Raw genomic sequence first — 19,921 nt, 5'->3', positions numbered from 1 at the left:
TAATACAGCCTCCTTCCCTCCAAAATTGCTCATTGGCATTTGGAATTGGCCATTGATGCCCGTAGGAGGGTCTTTGTTTCATTTTTGTTACAGTTATAAAACCAAGTGGGTTTTTTTAAAAGTGGTCATAAACTTTGCAATAAATAGGGTAGATTTGTAAATTGATGTTGGCTAGGGGGAAAATAAAATTCGCTGAGGGTAAACCTTTAATGTGCTGCGGCGGCTCTACTTAGAACGCTTCTATAGTCCGTTTTTAGTAACACCTACTGAGTGACATTCATTTCTCGCCGCAACCGTACCCTGTGACCTTCCTGTCAATCATAATATGATAGCTTTTGTATATGTCTGTCCTCGTCCGACTGGACTTCCAGTAGATGGTTTCATGAATTTTTTTTAAATTTCGTTCTTTTAGAATGATTTGTCATCAGTCACATAGGCTATATGCTTTTTTTTTAATACTTTCTTTAAAGTAACATTCAGCATATATTAACTATAAATTTTCTTTCGTATATATGAATGAAAGCATAATAAATGAATTTGTATATTTCTTCAGTGATTGATAGGAAAGGTCATGTGATACTGTTGAATTGACAAGCGGATGTCGTTGAGTAGGCGGCACTAACAGTTCACTATATGCCCAGCAGCGAAGTTTACTGTGGCTACACGGTGTGTGTATTGGCAGTGAGCTGCAGCCGAGTAATTTTTACTGTTGTGGAAACAATGTTGAAGAGAAAGTGTTTAAGTATTAATGATAAAGTCAAGATTCATGATATTGACCAGGGTTTTAAGAAAAAAGATGTTGCGGAGAAATATAGCATACTTGCAAGCAGTTTATCTACAATTTTAAAAAATTGAGAATCAATTTTAAGTGCAATTGAAGGAGGAGCAGACAAGAAGCAAATTAAGTTGTGTCTACGAAGATGTTGATAAAGCTGTTCTAAAACGGGTGCAAATAATACGTGAAAAGGATATACCAATAATTAAGCAACAAGCTCTGAAATTTGCACAGTCCCTTGGACATACAGAATTTAATTTGAGCACTGGGTTGTTAGATAATGTTTACCTAATAGAACACTTGCTTTTAAGGATGATAAATGTTTTGGCAGAAAACAAAGCAAAGAAAGAATCACTCTGCTAGTTTCGAGCCAATGTTACAGGAAGTGAAAAATTAATGCACACTCAGACATATGGGGCTCCATAGCAGAAAACTCAAGAGACACCTTCTCCTCACTGCTGATAATCATCAGTGATTAATGCTGTGGTGTCAACAACATGCTGGTTAGACATGGAGAGCCGGCAACAAAGTACCCATCTATCAGATGAGTCCAAATACCTGGTACAACATGCCAATGGACGACTTCATGTGTGGTGCAAGCAACAGAAGTCCATGGACCCATGCATGGTGCCCACTATCCAGACAGTTGGCAGTGTTTGCTTAATGATACATGTTTTGCTGGCAAGAACTAGTACCCATGATGTGTATTGACTGTTTCAGTGGTGAGGTCTACTATCATATTTTAGGAGACCATGTGCACCCTACCATCTTGCATTTTTTCCTGAACAGAAATGGGATCTTCCAAGATGACAGTGGGCCATGTCATTCTGCTGTACTGCACAAGTGGTTCAAAGGAAAACAGTGAAGATATCACCCATCTTGATTGGCCTCCAAATTTGTCTGACCACCTGTGGTATGTTTTGGAATTGGAAGTGAGGCATATATACAGGCAACTGTCATCCATTGCGGATGCCTTGCGGGCAACGTGGCTGTAAATTCTACAGACACGTATTGGAGTCAGTGCCTAGATGAATAGTGGCAGTGATCTGTGTTATTGGTAGCCCAACACAATATTAGCTAGATGGTCATAATTCAGTGATCACTTAGTGTGTACATGTATTTACAAGCGTGCTCTAATAAGATTGGTATTCAGCCAGTAGTTGTAATAGAAGGTTGAAATAAACACCATGTATTACAGTTTTTACAACACCAGACAAAATGGCACATTTTTGCCACCTCTCAATACTCTTCACAGGCCAGATTTGTAGAAGTCCTCTGACTGCCCTTAAAACCACAACCTGGCAGCAGAAATCTCTCCATTACCGGTAGCAGAGTGTTTTCCCTGAAGAAAGGACTTTGGGCAAGAAAGAGGAAGAAATCTGAAAGTACAAGGTCCACAGGGTTATAAGCATGATGCAGCAATATTTCCAACCCACATTTGTGGGCACAACTCATTGCAGCATGCAAGGTCTGCACAGGGGCATTATGGAGCAGGTGTACACCTTTTAACAGCTTTCCCTGTCTTTTTTCCTTTATAAAAGCATGTAGCTTTATGAGGAGGTTGCAATACTACTTCGTTGTCACAGTACAACTGTTTTGAAAGTAATCTGTTAGTATTACACCATGCATATCCCAAAAAACTGTTGGTATCACCTTGCCAGTATTTGGTTGCAACCTTTCCTTTTTGGGGGGTGGGTGGTGATTCTACATGCTTCCATTGTTTTGATATTTGTTTAGTTTTGGGATCATAGTGGTGGATCCAGTTTCATTCATGATGACCAGCTTTGAAAAAATCCTCGTGCTTTTTTTTGGCACATCAACGACATTTTATGTACACATTGTGCCATTTCCTTCTTATAAGGGGTCAGAAGTCTGGGTACCCATCTAGTAGACACTTTACTCATATACAACTGTTGATGGATGATGTTTTCTACAGACCTTACGCTACTTTGGAGCTTGCAGCTAATCCTTTGACACTAATATGGGGATCTTCCAGGATTAATGCCTAAATTTTTGCAATGCTCTCGTCTGTTACAGCAAATGTTGGGCATCCTGGGATTTCTTCATCAGGCACTGAGGTTCTTCCACATTTGAATTGTTAATTCCAATGTGCAACAACACTAACCTGAGCAGTCTTTCCATAAACCATGACCATTTATTTGTGGATTGTTTTGGGTGTTTTCCTCTGCAGAAAGAGGAACTGAATCACTGATATGTATTCCACTTTATCAAATGTTACACTTCACTGCTTTCAGCTCTGTGAAAAAAAAATTAAGTGTCAGAACAAAACAAAAATTTGTGTGGTTGCTGTAGAGATTTCAAGGTATCAAACAAAAAACAAATTTCATCTTTCTATCACAAATACTAGGTTGAATACAAATCTTTTTAAACTGTGTGTGTGTTTCCTATTTTGATTTATCATCCAGAAGCATTTTTTCAAATCAAGTTTTGTAATCTGTGAAACAGTATTATGATTTGCCTCATTGCTTTTATAAAATCGATCCTAAAGCTTAGCTGATTGATCTGCTCCAGCTTCTTTTTTGTCATCATCTCCATTTTGTTCTTTGCTTCATCAGCATTGTCATATGTTAAAGTCTGTGATGTGATTATGTTGTTATCAACTGTAGCATAAATACCTAAATCTTACTAATTCAAGTCCATGTGATTTGTTTCGCAAATTCACCCCTAATAAAGGGTAGCCATCCTCAATAACTTAGGGATTTCTGTACTAAATTTCACATATTGAAAAGCATGTCCATAACTCACAATCCTGTTGAAGTAACTTAAATCCAAACAAGGCTGGTTTCATCCAGATTTTATTTGTACCATTTTGAACAAGTAACTTTTTAACACCACGAATTTTTAGATTTTTCCTATCACAAACATTTCTCGTCAATGCCATTTAAATTAGCACCAATGAGAACTAATATGATCTCTCGATGATTTACTGCCTATGTACTTTTCACCCTTGAACTTTAATGCTCTACAAGAAGTTAATTTACAAAAGAGTCCTGTCTGATCCACATAAAAAATCTCCCCAGAAGTGTTCTCCTCAGAAAATTTTGTTAGCTGGGTGGCATTGTGAAGTAGCTGTGTGGGGACGTGTAATACTTTGCAATATTATAAAATTTTCTGTTATTTATAAATGTGACTTAAGCAGTCCAGAGCAAAAATTAATTGCATAATTTAACATTATATGCTCCTGTCACATTGACCTCGATTGCATAGTATATTTGAATTAATATTGATCGAGATAAGTGAGCAGTACCATACGGCATCGCGAGAATTGCTTAAATTTTAGCCAGGCAGTCAGTTAATTCACCGGGCAGTGCACCCATTCGATAGGTCCTGGGGAGAACACTGAAAATGTCTTTGTCTCCATATTCTTCACACACTTTGGGTCATACCAAAAATAGCCACTGCAGAATGGTTCTTTTCATCTTTTGCTTCACATAACTTTTCCAAAACATATGCAATGCAACATAAATTGATCTATACAGCAGGTGGAAAACACAGTTCTCAATTCCAAATAATTTGGCAAAATGTTTAGCATTAATCTTTAAAAGGGACCCACTACTGGAATATGTTCAGTCCTTTACTGTTTAAACCACTTTAAAAGAACTTGTTGTCATCAGAATGCTCAGATTTGTGTGTACGTTTCATTATGCTATTCTTTTCAAGTGACTCAATTTTTTGTTTTGAATTCCAAATCACATGCACTGTTCAGTTTAAGTTAAATTCACAAGCAACAGAATATTCTCAGTAAAACGTTTTGCTTGTCATCCATACTGTAATAAATGATGTAAAAACCACATTAATCTTTGTAACAGAATAATGCCATCTGACTGGAATTCAAAACGAAACTAATACTCAAGGGTTTATACTTGAAAGATAAACTTTTGATATTGCCAGTTTCTTAGAATAAATGTGCTTCCATATTGCAGAATTTTTTAGAGAAATCAGTATTATGATGAAAATAAATGTGAAACAAGCCACAAGGAATGACTTCATTACATTACCATAGCCTACATATAAACATATAATATCAATAACAGTGATGTCACGATTTTTTTCACGATATGCATAAGTATCGTGAGAATGTAAACTTCTAAAAGAAAACAAATAATTGAATTAAAAGTAGACATTGATTCACAGATTTTACTATAATGCACCATTATGCAAGATGAGAAAGATGACTGTGAAAAAGTATCAACTTACGCAGCAAATACATTTTGGTGATCAGTTCGCTTTTTTTTTTTTTTTTTTTTTTTTTTACCTTAACCAAGGTAAAATGGCACAATTTATATGGAGATTTTTCTTAACTGCTGTGAAGTTATATATAATTGGGTTGTCATTATTTCCTATATTGCTTTAACTGAGTTTGATTGTATTTTACTTTAATATTTCTACTCTTCAATGGAAACATTGTATAAATATTTTCTATTCAAGAAATATTTGAAGAATATAAAAAAATATAGAAAAAAGAATAAATTCAAGAATAGAAATATTGTATCACCTTTTATTCTTGAATAAAAGGTTAACTGGGAGAGGCAATCCAGGTTGGTTCTTTGAGCCAAAGTTTTTGAAATGTGAAACTAATGAAGCTAAACTGATAATTAAAACTATTGGATTATTAATTATTGCTTATGGATTATTTTACTTTGTTGGGGGAAATGACATAAGCTGGAATAAATAGTTTGGATCAAATAGTCTTGATCCAAACTTTGGATAGTTTGGATCAAGTAATTTTACCCAGGAACCATTGCTTGATATTTGATGTGGTTTCTAGATCACCTGAAATATTCTTTACAGATTAAAACCGTGTTGTCTATATGTTCTAGCTTTGTCATTTTGCAGTGCATTTCTTTCACTAAAAAACTTTACTTTTTTGTAAATCCATTTACAAAAAAATTTTTCCATTACTGATGGTCTGGCTATCATTCTTATTTTTTTTTATTTTTATTATTTTTTTTTTTACTCCTGTCTCCAAAATCAATAGTTGTATGTCTCCCCCATTTTTCAGTTCCAAACTGTTTAACTTGATCTCAACATTTAATTAGACGACATTGAAATTACTTTTGTAATAAGGACACTTTTCTGTATTAACACATTCATGCCAGGTGAGGGCATTTTATGAAATTTATTCATTCTGGCAATAAGTATTTTTTTATACATTTTGTATTTGACTTGTAAATGAGAGGGAAGGCATGATTTTATACCTTATTAGCACTGGTTTTTTCAGTAACCATTAATTGCTGTGACCTACGGGTGGGCTACCACTGATGTAATAGTGCAACTTGCTGGTGACTGTGCACATAATTACCTGTTTTATTTTGTCATGTTTACAAATTCTCAATATTCAGAAAGTAAAATAACATTAGAGAATTTCCTTGTGGGTTTTGTATTGTACACTTGGTCGTCGACTTACGACCGGCCGCACTTACGACCACAAAAAAAAAATAATAATAAAGGAAGTCACTACTGAGGACACCCATAACCCAGGTGAGGAGGCACATCGATGATGGGAGGCCTGAGGACAGCACCAGGCACATACACTCAGTCGCTCTCTCTCACATACACCCAGTCGCTTTCAAGCATCTGTTGCATGTGGTGTATTAATTAAAATTCTACTGAAATACGCATAAAATGTTTAGTAAAAGGAAAATGCCTTCATCTACATATACGCCAGCTAAGAAGTCAAGAAAAACTATTGATTTAGAGCGTAAAATGAAAATTATCCAGCAGTATGAAGGCGAAAAGAAAGTGAATACGATAGCACGTGACTTGAAGTTATCACATTCCACGGTATCGACGATACTTAAGGACAAAGAAAGAATTCGGGACGCTGTGAAAGGTTCTACACCTATTAAGTCTACAATTTTAACCAAACAACGACAGGAACCCATCCATGAAATGGAGAAATTGTTGTTTGTGTGGATGGAAGATTTAATACAAAAAAAATACACCCATGAGTCTTTCACACGGTGCAAGCAAAGGCTAGAAGTTTGTTTCAGAGTTTAAAATCACGCGCCGGAGACGATTAGCAGAAGATTTTCAGGCTAGTACTGGGTGGTTTAAGCGTTTTAAAAAAAGATTTGCTTTGCATAATGTCTCTTATAAATAAACAACTCCTACCTCAACCCAAGAACATGACCCTGACGATGCACAACCCAGCACAAGCAAAGATTAAAAATTGATTTTGTAAATTTCATTTGTATTAATTTTTACATTAATTTTAGATTGTATTTTTGTGTTTACAGTACATTATGTACAGTATTATTTTTCACATTATGTACAATATAATTATAGATTGTAGTTTTGTTGTTTTATAAACAGTATGAATAATAAACCAATTAAAATGTAGAGAACGTTTGAATTTAACCTCAGAGAGAGAGATAGCCTAGGTGTAGAAACGAAGGTATGTACAGTATCGCTAAGTAAAAGATGAAAACATTACTGTATTTAAAATGAAAAATAAAAGATGATAAAAATTTAAAAGATTATAAAAATAAATTATAAAGATGATAAAAACATTAGAAAGGTTAAAAAATACTGTTAATAAATATATGGCCGACATACGACCAGATCGACTTACGACCTGTCAGTCAGAACAGAAGTCGGTCGTAAGTCGACGACCAACTGTATAGCAAAGAAGAATTAGTGATAAAACTACAGCCGAAATTTGTAGCAACCCAACAGTATCACTTCACTAGATGAAATGACATTGTTTAATGGGCAAAACAAACACCTGTTTTCCACTTAATATTTCTGTGCCTTGATGTAATGTGATTTGTTTTTATTATCCATTTTCAAAAGTGCATTGCTGTTGAAGTTTTGTGTTAGTTTTTGCATAGTAAGATAATATTCAAAGTCAATTTCAAAAAAAAATAAATAAATAAAGCTCCTTGTAATCTGTCATTCATTTAGGACATATGCCTGTGTATAAGAACTGCTATTGAAGTAAAATAAAAATAACTGTTCGGTGTAATAAAAAGTTTATTTCTCTCAAATATAATTGAAGTATAGTTAGTAGAGGATATTGCTGCATTTTCTCATCACATTCATGTGTCAGTTACAACTGTAAGTATAATGACAACTTGCAGCAGTAGTAAAATATTGCTTGTCAGAGAGAAAGCTAAATTTGTCCTTATATTATCATCAAATATGATTGATTATGAAGCACAGGATGGAAAGATTTCAGTTGTGCTCACATGAATTTCTAATAGTCGATACATTTAGCTATCCACCAGTAGGTTTCTTTGTCTAATCTAGTTACTGAGCAAGACCCAGTTTTATAATAAAAAATTAAAATACACTGTGGTCCATAAGTAAGGAAACTATTTTGAATAACTGCTGGTATAAATATGTAAAAGTTATTTGAAAAATAATTTAAAATAATCTTTTTTGTTTTTATTGTTTCAGAATAATTTGAACATAAGAAAAGTATTGTGAGACTACAATGAGGAAGATTGAAATTGTAAAATGACTTGTAAAATATGAAAATGCTGCACAAGTTGCATGCCAGTTCAGTACATGTATTGGTTATAAATTATCCATGATAAAGACCATAAAGAAAATTGTGAAGAAGTTGGAATAATGCACAATCTACCAAAACCTGGTAGAGACTACCTTGTATCTCAGAGATATCTGCCAATTTGGAACTTATAAGAGTGGATATTGAAAGAAGTCCAAGAAAGTGAAGAAATTTGGAACTTAAAAAACTAGGAACAAGTTTAAATAGAATCACAAAGGAATTTAAATACAAGGTTTATCTCCCATAATGATACAAAGTTTGAATGGGGGGGGGGCTACTCAGAAAGATGATTGAATTTGCCGAACGGTTTTTGGCCATGAATGTTACGAACCCAGATATCATTGACAATGTTTTGTAAACTGATGAAACCACTTTAACTAGACTGAACTGTTAATCATCATAACTATTTATTACTCTCTTAGATGCCTCCATTTATTCTTTAACAAGGATTTAAATGCTCCTGGCTTGACTGTGTGGGCTGGAATTTGGACAGGTGTTCTCGGACCTTTCTTCCTTGAGGGAACCATAACAGGAGAAAGCTACTTGAGATTGCTAAGAGTCCAGAATCAATTTTCAGCTTTGTTTTATTTTAAGCAAAAGGGAGCACCAGCTCACTGTGCAAAAATTTTCTGTGAATTCTTAAAGTTCCCTGGTTGATGGATGGATTGCAGGATTCACTGAATGGCCACCGCACCTTCCAGATTTAACAACCCAGTGATTACTTTTTTGTGAGGCTTCTTGAGGGATAAAGTATTTAGTAATAAGCACAGGCCACTGCTGGAGCTTCAGCAGTCAATAGAGAATTTCCGAGGAATTGTGCCTTGCTGTTGATCACTGTGCTCAAGACTACAGTTTTGTAAAGACCAAAATGGCAGCCATATTGAATGGATGTTAGTTTTTTTTTTTTTTAATAATAATAATAATTATTATTATTTTTATAAGTATTATAAAAATATTATTATTATTATCTTTATATGTCCTTTCTGTTGTGGTAGCATTAATTAAAATAGTACTGTTATTTACAGCCAAAACTTGTTTCCTTACTTATAGACCACCATATATTTTCCTCTTCACTTCTTATATATGCACCTTCTTTGACACACCACTGAATTGGGCATAAGAATTCATAATAGCACTTGGCTAATCACCAGTTGGTAGCCCTGGTCTTACATGTGCTGAGCAGCTATTTAAATCTGTAACAAATTTTAAAGAGAACTATCAATAACATTAAAAAATATCTTATATTATGGCACTTTTCTGTTATTCTCCCTACTGCAACATAAGATTATAACAGGAAAATCTGTTTGCATTAATTATTTCTTTGAAATATTGAAGCTTGAAAGTGCTTAAAAACGGGGAAAGAAACATAGATCTTTGTGGTGAAAAAAACAAGTTATCTTTTTAGTGTTATTGTTAATTCTCTGAAAAATTTATTTCACAAATACTGTAAAGTCTTTTGCTGTCATTGAACAGTACTTATAATGGCTTTTTGTTTCAACTAAAGGCTTAACATAGCAACAGCTAGGTTGTCCAAAAATATTTGTTCCATTCAAAAAAAAAAATAATAATAAAAATAAGTCACTTTTCTTATGGAATCACTCTTATAATAAGCTCAACAGACAAGTTTACAGTACTTCTCAATATCATTGAAGATAAAGGAGTAGATGAAGCATAGATATTTTGTGGCATTAGTTCTGTCAGTTTTAATGAGAGAATGTACTAAATCTTCTTATGAAAGAAGAAAGAACTGATGTTACAGTGGTACTTGGTTTTGGAACTGAAAAGTGTGCAAGGAAGCATGAAATATAACAAATTATACTTGGCATTTTAACAATTCCTCATAGTAGTGCTTGAGTGTGAGAGAATTTTCAGCAAGAAAATAAATAATAATAATAATAATAATAAAAAAAAAATAAACAAAACTGAGGTCAGATCCTCTTTCTGATAGTTTTGGAAATTCTGTTGTCAGCCAAGTCTAGATAGCAAGGCCATTGGCTCAACATTTTCTGAAGAAGGTAAAGTTTGCAATAGTATCTTTCTTTGAGCAACCATTTGATTGTGGTTGCCGAAATTCACAAACACAAAAATCTTAGGTAAGCTAATGTTGGAAAGTCTAGTGTACTGATAAACAATCCTATGGCTGTATTTTAATATAAAATGGATATGTTGTCAACAAAATTTAATTTATTTTTATTAAATATTTGCCTAGACTTTAAGAACCTGGGTTTGCCCCAAAAATCTCGTACTTACAGTTACCTGATTCTTCAGCTTTTCAAAAGTCAAAATGTGGTAGCTGTAGGCTGTAATATAAAAATAATCATGTTTGTCTGGAAATGTGATATGTCTTGGGGTGGGTGGGAATAAAGCATATCCTGTGTACTTAGTCTCTTCATGTGCCATGCCAAGTTCAATAGACTCCTGATTATCTGGAGTGGTTGGAAATATACATTTAGCTTGATAATCGAAACCCAAACTCCAGATATCTCTAAAATGGAGGAAAATCTTGTAAATATGACAAAAACCTATTTACATACTTGTATACTACATTCATATTTATAAAAGCATACTGGTGAAATTCAATTTTATATTATTTTTTGAAAATTAAACAATGTGATTGTACAGTTCACTTTCCCCTTGATTTTCCTTCCTGCAATCTTTTCAGAATGCGTGATGTGTCTTTGTTGTGTCTATTTACTTGAGTAGAGAACTACAGTTAAACCACCTTTTTTGTGTCTTGATGAGCTGATGTTTTTGTTCAGTAGAAAGAACAATCCTTTTCCATTTTAACATAATTGACATACATGGTAAAGAGTATTAAAATTAACTGGACAGGAGTAAATTTGATAACTGAAATATAACTAGAGTAAGCTAGTAGACAGAAGGCAAAGGTAGGGTATGTGGCTTCTGAGAAATTCAATTTTCTTGTGCAGCCATAGAGACCCTAGTTAATCTGCCAAAGGATAATCAAGAGCACTGTATAGAAAAACAGGCAATCTTATACTTCGATAATACAGATTTATGTTATTGCTCCATTACAGTGTCTATTATGTCCATTGAAAAGAGAAGCCAGGAATGATTTACTGTGCCTCACATCTCAACTCCATTCTGGAGTTGGTGTGAGAACAGTGAATTGCCCCTAGCTCCTCTTTGTTTTCTTCCCCCCCCCCTTCCCCCCAAATATACTGTTCAAAGGCTGTATCAGTTCAACCATAATGTGTGGTGTTCTCTATTTTCTGCATTATATAATATTAACTTTTCTTAGTTTATTTTTATTTTAATTTCTTTACTTTAACCAACTACCATCCTTTCCTATCTATATGATTTGAAGAAATTATTTACCTCTTATTGTATTTTGTGCTGTATTATTTATTGACATTAGTAAATTAATAAGAGCAGTTTACCTCAATATAGTACGTAGAACACTTCCGTATGATACCCTCCAGAAATTAAAACGGAAAAAACGAAAAAATCGACAACTTACCGGTACATTAAAGTAAAATATAAATAATTAAATATCAATTTAACACAATTCAAAATCAATTTAAAACAATTAAAATTCAAATTAATGCAATTAAAAGAATCTAACGAAAATATTCAAAACGATTTTCCTTCCTGAAGCTGACAATGCTTTTCGACCGACTGTCGTAAAATCGTTTTGAATATTTTCGTTAGATTCTTTTAATTGCGTTAATTTGAATTTTAATTGTTTTAAATTGATTTTGAATTGTGTTAAATTGATATTTAATTATTTATATTTTACTTTAATGTACCGGTAAGTTGTAGATTTTTTCGTTTTTTCCGTTTTAATTTCTGGAGGGTATCATACGGAAGTGTTCTACGTACTATATTGAGGTAAACTCCTCTTATTAATTTACTAATATTATTATCAACGTAGAACATATTGAGTATTACAGCTCTGATTCATACTATCTATTTATTGACATATACTTTGTAACCGATCAAGAATGGAAGTGTTGCACAGTAAACACACCTGTATATTTGCAGAGTGGTATTCTTCCCCTTACATATACTGCGTGTTACCTACATTTACCATATTACCCTTCCAAGCCCTTCATTCAGTACAGAATATATATATATATATATATATATTCTGTACTGAATATAACTTAGTTTTCAACAGATGTCATTTTCATTCACAAACAGTACCACGGAGCTTGCCAGAGTTGTGTTGATATATTTGTCCTGAGTTTGAAGTGTGTATCGAAGTTGCTCTTACTATTTTCTAAATGTACAACACTGACTTTTCCTCTGTGACATTGTATTGATTTCACCTTTTGTCATTCATTTGGAGAGATCTGGGTTTGAATCCTCTGAGACTGGGCAGAATTATAGAGACCTGTTGAACTGGACTATAGTTACAACATAGACCATAGTAAGGTTTCCCCAGGTAAGCTGAAAAACATTCAGCTTACTTGGGGAAACCTGCTGTGTTTTTCAGCAGGTTTCCCCAAGTTATGCTGTGTTTTTCAGCTTCCATGATGTGCAAATTAGTCCACGAGCATACATTTGTACCAAAATGATACACATAACAAAATATGGCCTTCAATGTTAATGCATTATATCAGTAGTAATAACAACAATAACCACTGACTTGTATGCAGGTGGGGTAATATGTGCAGAGTTGTATACTTCCTTAAGATGAATTCATTCAGCACACAGAGTGGCCATCCTTTATCAGCATTTGAATAAGAAATTCAAGAAGTTTGCCAAATGTAAATTTGACACACTTCTTAAATTTCTCATGACCCCTCCCATCCCCCACACCTTTCATATGAAAGTATAGTACAGCAAACTAACTTAACAGTGCTGTAGTTGTAACTAACATTTGTTCAAAACTTTGTAACACTTGCTTAGCTTTTAGTTGTTGACTGATAAAAACTGAACTATGTTCTAATCAAATACAGTAAACCCCCGCTATTCGCGGGGGTTACGTTCCTGAGAAATGTCGCGAATACCGAAAACGCGAATACTGAGTTATGGCTCCCATAGTAATAAAGGGGTTCCGTTCCAAAGTATGAAATATATAAGAAAAACTAGTCTAAAATTTTGTCTATGTATGTATTATATGTACCTTCATAATATGACTATGTACATAGACAGTACATAGTGAAATGCAAGCATATGGCATCGAAATGAAAATAAGAAACAATTTAATATTAAATGTAATATTTATTAGAAATTTCAAACCAGCGCCTTTGCTAGCAAAAAAAAAACGTCCCGCCAGTGCTATCACCAGTTTCGCTAAAGTGTTGATAAAGGAGTTTTGCCTTTTCACGAATGATGAGTGAACTTAACGGAATTTTATTTCGAGTTCGGTCTTCTATCCACAGATTTAAAGCCTTTTCCATTTTTTCTAATTTAACATCACGAGTTACAGAGCAAATTTTTGAAGCAATTAGCGCGTTTTCACGGACACTACGGCGGATTTTTTCTTCCGATTTCTTGATTGATCGTACCGTTGACTCATTGATTTTATAATGTTTTTCCACTGAGGAGACACTTTCACCATTAGAAATTTTTTCTAATAACTCAATTTTATTCGCTAATGTTATCACCTTCTTTGATATTTTCACATTTCTCTTTTTATTCGTAGCCATATTTTTGTAGGGGTTAGAAAGAACTTGTCCACAATAAAGTCACTTTCTTCCGTTAACACACTCGAAAAACTCTGTTTTACACTGCAAAACGGTAGATTTATCACTTTTGGAAGCATATCAATTTATAAATTGATAAATTTATTGTTTATAAGCATATAAATTAAAAGTAAACGACGAAACCTTCCATGACTAACACATACTGAACAAGGATTACCGAGAAACATCCACGCTCGCGATTTTTTCACCCCTCTCCCCCACCCACTGAGCGCTGTTTTGACCGGGAAAGATAATTTTAGCCACGCCCATGTTTTTTATGGCGGAAAATATTCACGGCGCTTTAAAATTCACATTTTTTTAGGTTTCATTTTATATTAAATCGGCGATCGCGAATACGCGAAACCGCGAATAGCGGGGGTTTGCTGTAGTCCAGCATGGAAACTGAAGTTATATGAACTTATTGATGGACCCTTGGCAATCTTCCAAGTACATCTGCAAACTGGCAAAGTGCCTCAATCGTTGCCATAAAAAGTAACTGACAAAGCAATCATTCCAATACTGTGAGGCCTATTACAAAATAGACATGGAGCTCATCAGAGTTCATGTTCTGTTTTTTGATTTTGAGACACGTGGCACATTGATTTTAGTGTTATAAATTCCAAAGTATATGCACACTATAATAATCAAATAACCACAGTGGCTCACACCTGGTGAGTATGGGCTTGGCACACCCAGGGTCCTGAGCTGGATATCATCATATTCTTCTCTTTCTTGATTCCCTTCTTCTTCTCTCTCTCTCTCTCTCTCTCTCTCTCTCACACACACACACACACACACACACACACACACACACACACACACACACACACACACACACACACACACAGGGTAACTCAGGATTTTTTTTTTTTTGGCTGGTGCATCATAAACCTCAGGCTTCCTTGCACCATATAGCTAATAAAAATAAATATTTACTAATACAGTGACTTCTTACTTTGCATGTTTAAATTACATGAATTTAAAATAATGCAGCAACCAAATTTGCAGAGAGAGGGGGAGAGTATATACCCAAATAGATATTCAATTTTGACAAAACAGGTTTATATTGGGAAAAATGCCTGATTGCATGTATATTTCCATTGCTGAAAAAACTGCACCTGGCTTTAAGGCAGCAAAAGATCAGTTATAACTTCTGCTTGGTGGGTGATCTGATATGGAGGGTTAGAAACTAAAACTTGTGCATTTACCACTATCAAACTCTTGTGCCCTTAAACATTACAACAGGTCATATATGCCCATGTACTGGTATGCAAACCCTAAAGGATGGATGACTGCTGTTATTTTCAGAAGTTATCTTGGATCTGAGTTACGAACAGAATTTGAAGTGTATTGCAAGGCAGAAGGAATTCTGTTCAACATCTTATTCTTGATACTGCCACGAGCCATCCACCCAGTATTGTTGATATCTGTTCCAATATCAACCCCCCCCCTTCCCCAGCAAATACAACCTCAGTATTCCAGCCTGTGGACCAACATGTGATTAAATCTTTTATGGTTCAGTATTTAAAGTGCATTCTAGCTAATCTAATTGACAAGACAGAGTATTCCAAGTTTGTGTGATAAGTTGTCCAGATCTTAGCAACTCCTTCTGATACCGATGAAGATTATGCACAAACTAAAGACAAATGTGTGAAATTTGCTAAAAAGAGAGGGTTCACTGAAGTGGAGGCAACTGATTTTGATGATTTAATTGATTTGCATCATCAAGAATTGTGAAATTAAGATCTCTTTGCAGTGGAGCCACATTGCATTCAAGATGGGGGGGGGGGGAGGCAGCAGTGGGCGAAAGCCCAGAGATTAAAAAAAAAACAGAGCCTGAGAATAAAAGGAATATCGAAAGCATTGTCTTTTAGATGAAGGCCTAAATTTGTTAGCTAATGAAGACCCTAATCTTGAACGAAGCTCTAAAATGCAACGTAAAGTTGCACTAGAACTTGGTTGCTACTATGAGTTGTTGCATGAGAAGAGACAATGTGCAAAGCAGCTAACTCTGGATTCCCTTTTCAAGAGCTAAATGGAGCAATCAAGCGAACCTTCCAGGTTAGCATAACATCCCCATCTATCTGGTCTAAATCCGAGGGAATGGAATCTGGCCACAATGATCCCTCTCATCAGTAAGGCCATCCTCCATCCCAATCTTTCTCAATTATTGTTTGTGTTGTACTGTATATGTTGGTTATAGTGAGTGTACTTTTTTTTTTTTTTTACTGTACAAAAAGAGAAAAAAAGTAAATCAATAAAGATGAATCAATCTCTTTGGTTGCTCATTTTGTTTAGAGTGCCCAGTCTTCTAACCAAAGAAAACAAATGGCATGTACAGGTAGGGATAACTTAGCTAGATGCGAGAGTTACTCTCATAGGCCTATTATTGCATTTTTGGTGATTATTTACATTTTGCGAGATATTCTGGAACGTAACCCTCGTGTATATTAAGAAGTCACCATACATGGTTTTGGCAAGATATTACTTGCCAATCAAGTTTACCACTCACCAATATCTCAGTATGTAGCTGGTGTTGCTTTTCCTAAGCTTGAGTTCTGTGTTTTGGAGATTGCTTGGTTGCATTAGCAGAAGTCTGTTGTTGAGATATTTAACTTCTGGTGAAGCAATAGAACATCATCGAGAATTAATATCCATCCCTAATAATAAGTGCTACCTTCACTACTATACTTGCCAAGCTAGATACCAGAACCAACAAGCAACTTGAATCCAAGCAAATGCAACCACCTGCAGTGCCAAACTCATCTAAAGCAGCTTCTCATAAAAAGCATTGTGTTAGGCAACTATCCATACTCTGTGGCTTTAACACAACCGTGAGTAAGGACTCAGGGTTGTGTTAAAGTTATAACAGTTAATATAACTGGACTTTTCAGGCTTATACCTTTGGTGTCAGTTTATTAGTTGTCTTTTTGTCCATAACTCTTTATGCATATAAAGATGGGGATAATAAATATATAAGGGTGATGAAATGTTGGAAGACCAAGGGTAGTTATAAATGGCTAATTGCTCTGAGTGGGGTTCCATATGGTACTATTCCGGTAAATGTAAGGTTCTGTATTTGGGTAATCTACTTAGGAAACGATAGACTTAGTCAGTAGAAAATGAAGAAAGCCTAAAAGTAATTGTATGTTTTCACATGTTCTCTTAACAGTGCACACAGACTGCAAAAAAGAATACATGACATTTATTCAGTCGATGATACATAGAAATTTTGATGTTAGAGACAAAGAAGTAATTGTTCTATTGTAAGGGCTAAGGTATCTGTTATGCCACACCTTGAGTATTTTAAATATCTAAAGTCAAGAATATTTATAAACCGATATAACACAGAGAAAGGGGAACTAAGCAAAGACATAGGTAAAGGTACCTTTTAAAATAACTAGAAAGTCCAGTAGCTCGGTGGCTTTTGCACCTTTAAACCCCAAATAAAACCACTCTTGGAGATACCATTCAGGTTTGGGATCTGCTGGAAATAGTATAGTATAGCAAAGACTAACATTACTTATTGTCATAAAGTATTTTTCTTCCTACTGTCTTCAGTGGGATTTTTTTTCCTCACAGTTAGTATTGGCTATATAGTACAAGGAAGCCACAAGCTTTTACTGCACAAAAAAAAAAAAAAATAATAATAATGTAATAGTAAATATAAAGAAAGAGATGACTGCAAACATAAGTAGCTGCATAAGCAATATCCAACAAGACATCACATAATATATAAAGGCAATAATTGGGGGAAGAAGGAAATGAGCAAAGAAACAGACAACAGTAGAAGAGGAAGGAATGTGTATCTAAAGATTTTGGAAAATATTACTGATAAACATTATATTTACAGTTTTATTTCTAATGAATATAGTGAGTACTATATCCAGAATACAGAGGGGAATATGAATAGTTGCTTTGCAATGTTCATATTCCCTCTCTATAATCTGTTTATTTGCAGTTATCAACTTCATTTCTTTCTTTTTGGTGGCAGTCTGGTCATTAGTGGCAAGTGCTTAAGCTTTTGTGTTTTCACAGTTACTGCATTACAGCCTCTGTGATGTGATTTTATTGCTTTCGGCAAATGTCTGTTGCAGTAATTTGCATTATGTTTGAAATGCAGCAATGTTCTCATGACTGTTGTATACAGGGGCCCTCTGAGATTGGATGTAACAGTATTTTTTGTACCTTGCTTTGTTTGTCCTATATCTATTTTTCTTTAATGGTTGGTTTATCATATCAGATTAGTAATATTTCATGCTTTTTTGGCCTCACCGTGGTCAGGTGGTGATCTAAATTTATTATTTATTGGCTGTACTTGCCCCATACTTCATATTTTTCTAAATTTTTAGATATGTATTCCTTCCACTCTCCTTCCATTTCTACTTCTGTCTTTGTTATTTGTTTATTCACTCATTTTCTACTTTTTTTTTTTTCTTTTCACATTCCTCTATACATATAAAATAATTAGGGGGGAAAAAAACACTTGGCAGAAACTGCAAGTTGTGTACCTAAATCAAGCTAGAATAGTTGTATACTGGCTGTAACAAGTTTATTTTAGTCCAAAGATTATTAATCCATTGGCAGTAGGATGAAATCATATAAATGTATTGCAAACTTAGTAGCACATTTATGCCCTATTTAGTTGATACATCTTTAATTTTTAATAGAGAAACTATACAAAAAAAAAAAAGAAAAAACTACTTTCAAAAGCATTGTGATCCTAGAGTGTACTTCATAGGTTCAAAAGAAATCTGACGTAGCAGAGTGGTCAGGAGCGTGAGTGCAGTAGCACGCGCTCTTTGAGTGGACTGGGTTTTGAAGCCTGTGACTGCTAAAATATGCTTTACATTATTTGTATTGATTGATTTTTATTGTAAACGCCACTGACCTGGTGGTCATGCCGGCATATAAACAAGATAATATTAGAAGTCAAAGTGGGGTGAGGTGGTGAGAATGGGGGCTAAGAATCACTGAATAGTAGTGCAGTATAGGAGTCATTCAAATGAAGCAATATTTTTTACCATTACTATTTACTAGTTTTATTATTGTTAGTTTTAAATTAATCATATGGGCTTCTGCAAAGGAATAAAAATGTATATTGAATTTCTTTAGGTTTACCACAAACCAAACTTGGCAGTTACATTGAAAACCGTGTTAATATCTTCCTAAAGAAAAAAGAAACTGGTGCTGGAGAAGTAACCATTAGAGTGGTATCTAGTTCAGATAAAATTGTTGAAGTAAAGCCAGGTATGCGAAGCAGGTGAGAGAATGTTCTGGTTTTTCTAGCTCTGAGAGGGCCTTCATTTAACTAATCAGTTATGTATAATTATTTAATTTTTTAAAGTTATTGTTAGAACTCATCTTATTTTATGAAAATCCTTAGTTTTGAGAATCTTGTATAGCATTCATTCAGTGTGGACAGTGCTTCTGTTATGGTAGATCACAAGAATAAGCTAATTTTTCATCTAATTCATTTAGCTGCAGTCATATTTGATTTAATTTCTTTTTGATGTGTTTTAATTTTTGGCTGAATTTTCAAGGTATGAAAAGGAAAGAAAGGCTTCAGAATTTTCACATCAGACGCCATGATGATGGTAAAAATGTATGCACAACTTAAATTATAAAATAGCTAATGTTATTTGACTTTTGTAATATGATGAAACATACGACTTCTTGTCTGGTCTCAGCCAGCAGAATTTAAATTACTTGTTAATTGCAGTGGTCATAATGCTTGCTTCAAACTTTTTCCATGAATTTTTAACTCCATAGCAGTTCACATCAAACAGTTCTCTCTCTCTCTTTTTTTTGTGAAGGAATTGGCACTAGAAACTATATATGCTGTTTGCTGAATTACCAATAAATCCTGACATATGCATAGCAATATCTAGTCTTTCAAATACCATAAATTAAACAGCAGTACTAACTGCCTCTAATGAGACTAAGACTTAATACATT

At 34.3% G+C, this 19,921-nt stretch overlaps 1 protein-coding gene across 1 annotated transcript in view; it reads left to right on the top strand.

Moving 5' to 3' along the window:
- LOC150079691 (histone lysine acetyltransferase CREBBP-like) overlaps window positions 1–19,921 on the top strand; it is a 487,331-nt gene that overhangs the window by 342,841 nt on the left and 124,569 nt on the right. The window contains exon 20 of the mRNA XM_090384101.1: window positions 19,079–19,226. Coding sequence (XP_090240227.1) covers window positions 19,079–19,226 — 148 coding nt within the window. The remainder of the gene's footprint in view (window positions 1–19,078; window positions 19,227–19,921) is intronic.

Source organism: Mastigoproctus giganteus, chromosome 10 (assembly GCF_048544385.1).
Source record: "Mastigoproctus giganteus isolate SK-2022 chromosome 10, ASM4854438v1, whole genome shotgun sequence".
Lineage (NCBI taxonomy): Eukaryota > Metazoa > Arthropoda > Arachnida > Uropygi > Thelyphonidae > Mastigoproctus > Mastigoproctus giganteus.
The sequence above is the reverse complement of the archived record's forward strand: the minus strand, read 5'-3'. Positions and strand labels throughout refer to the sequence as shown.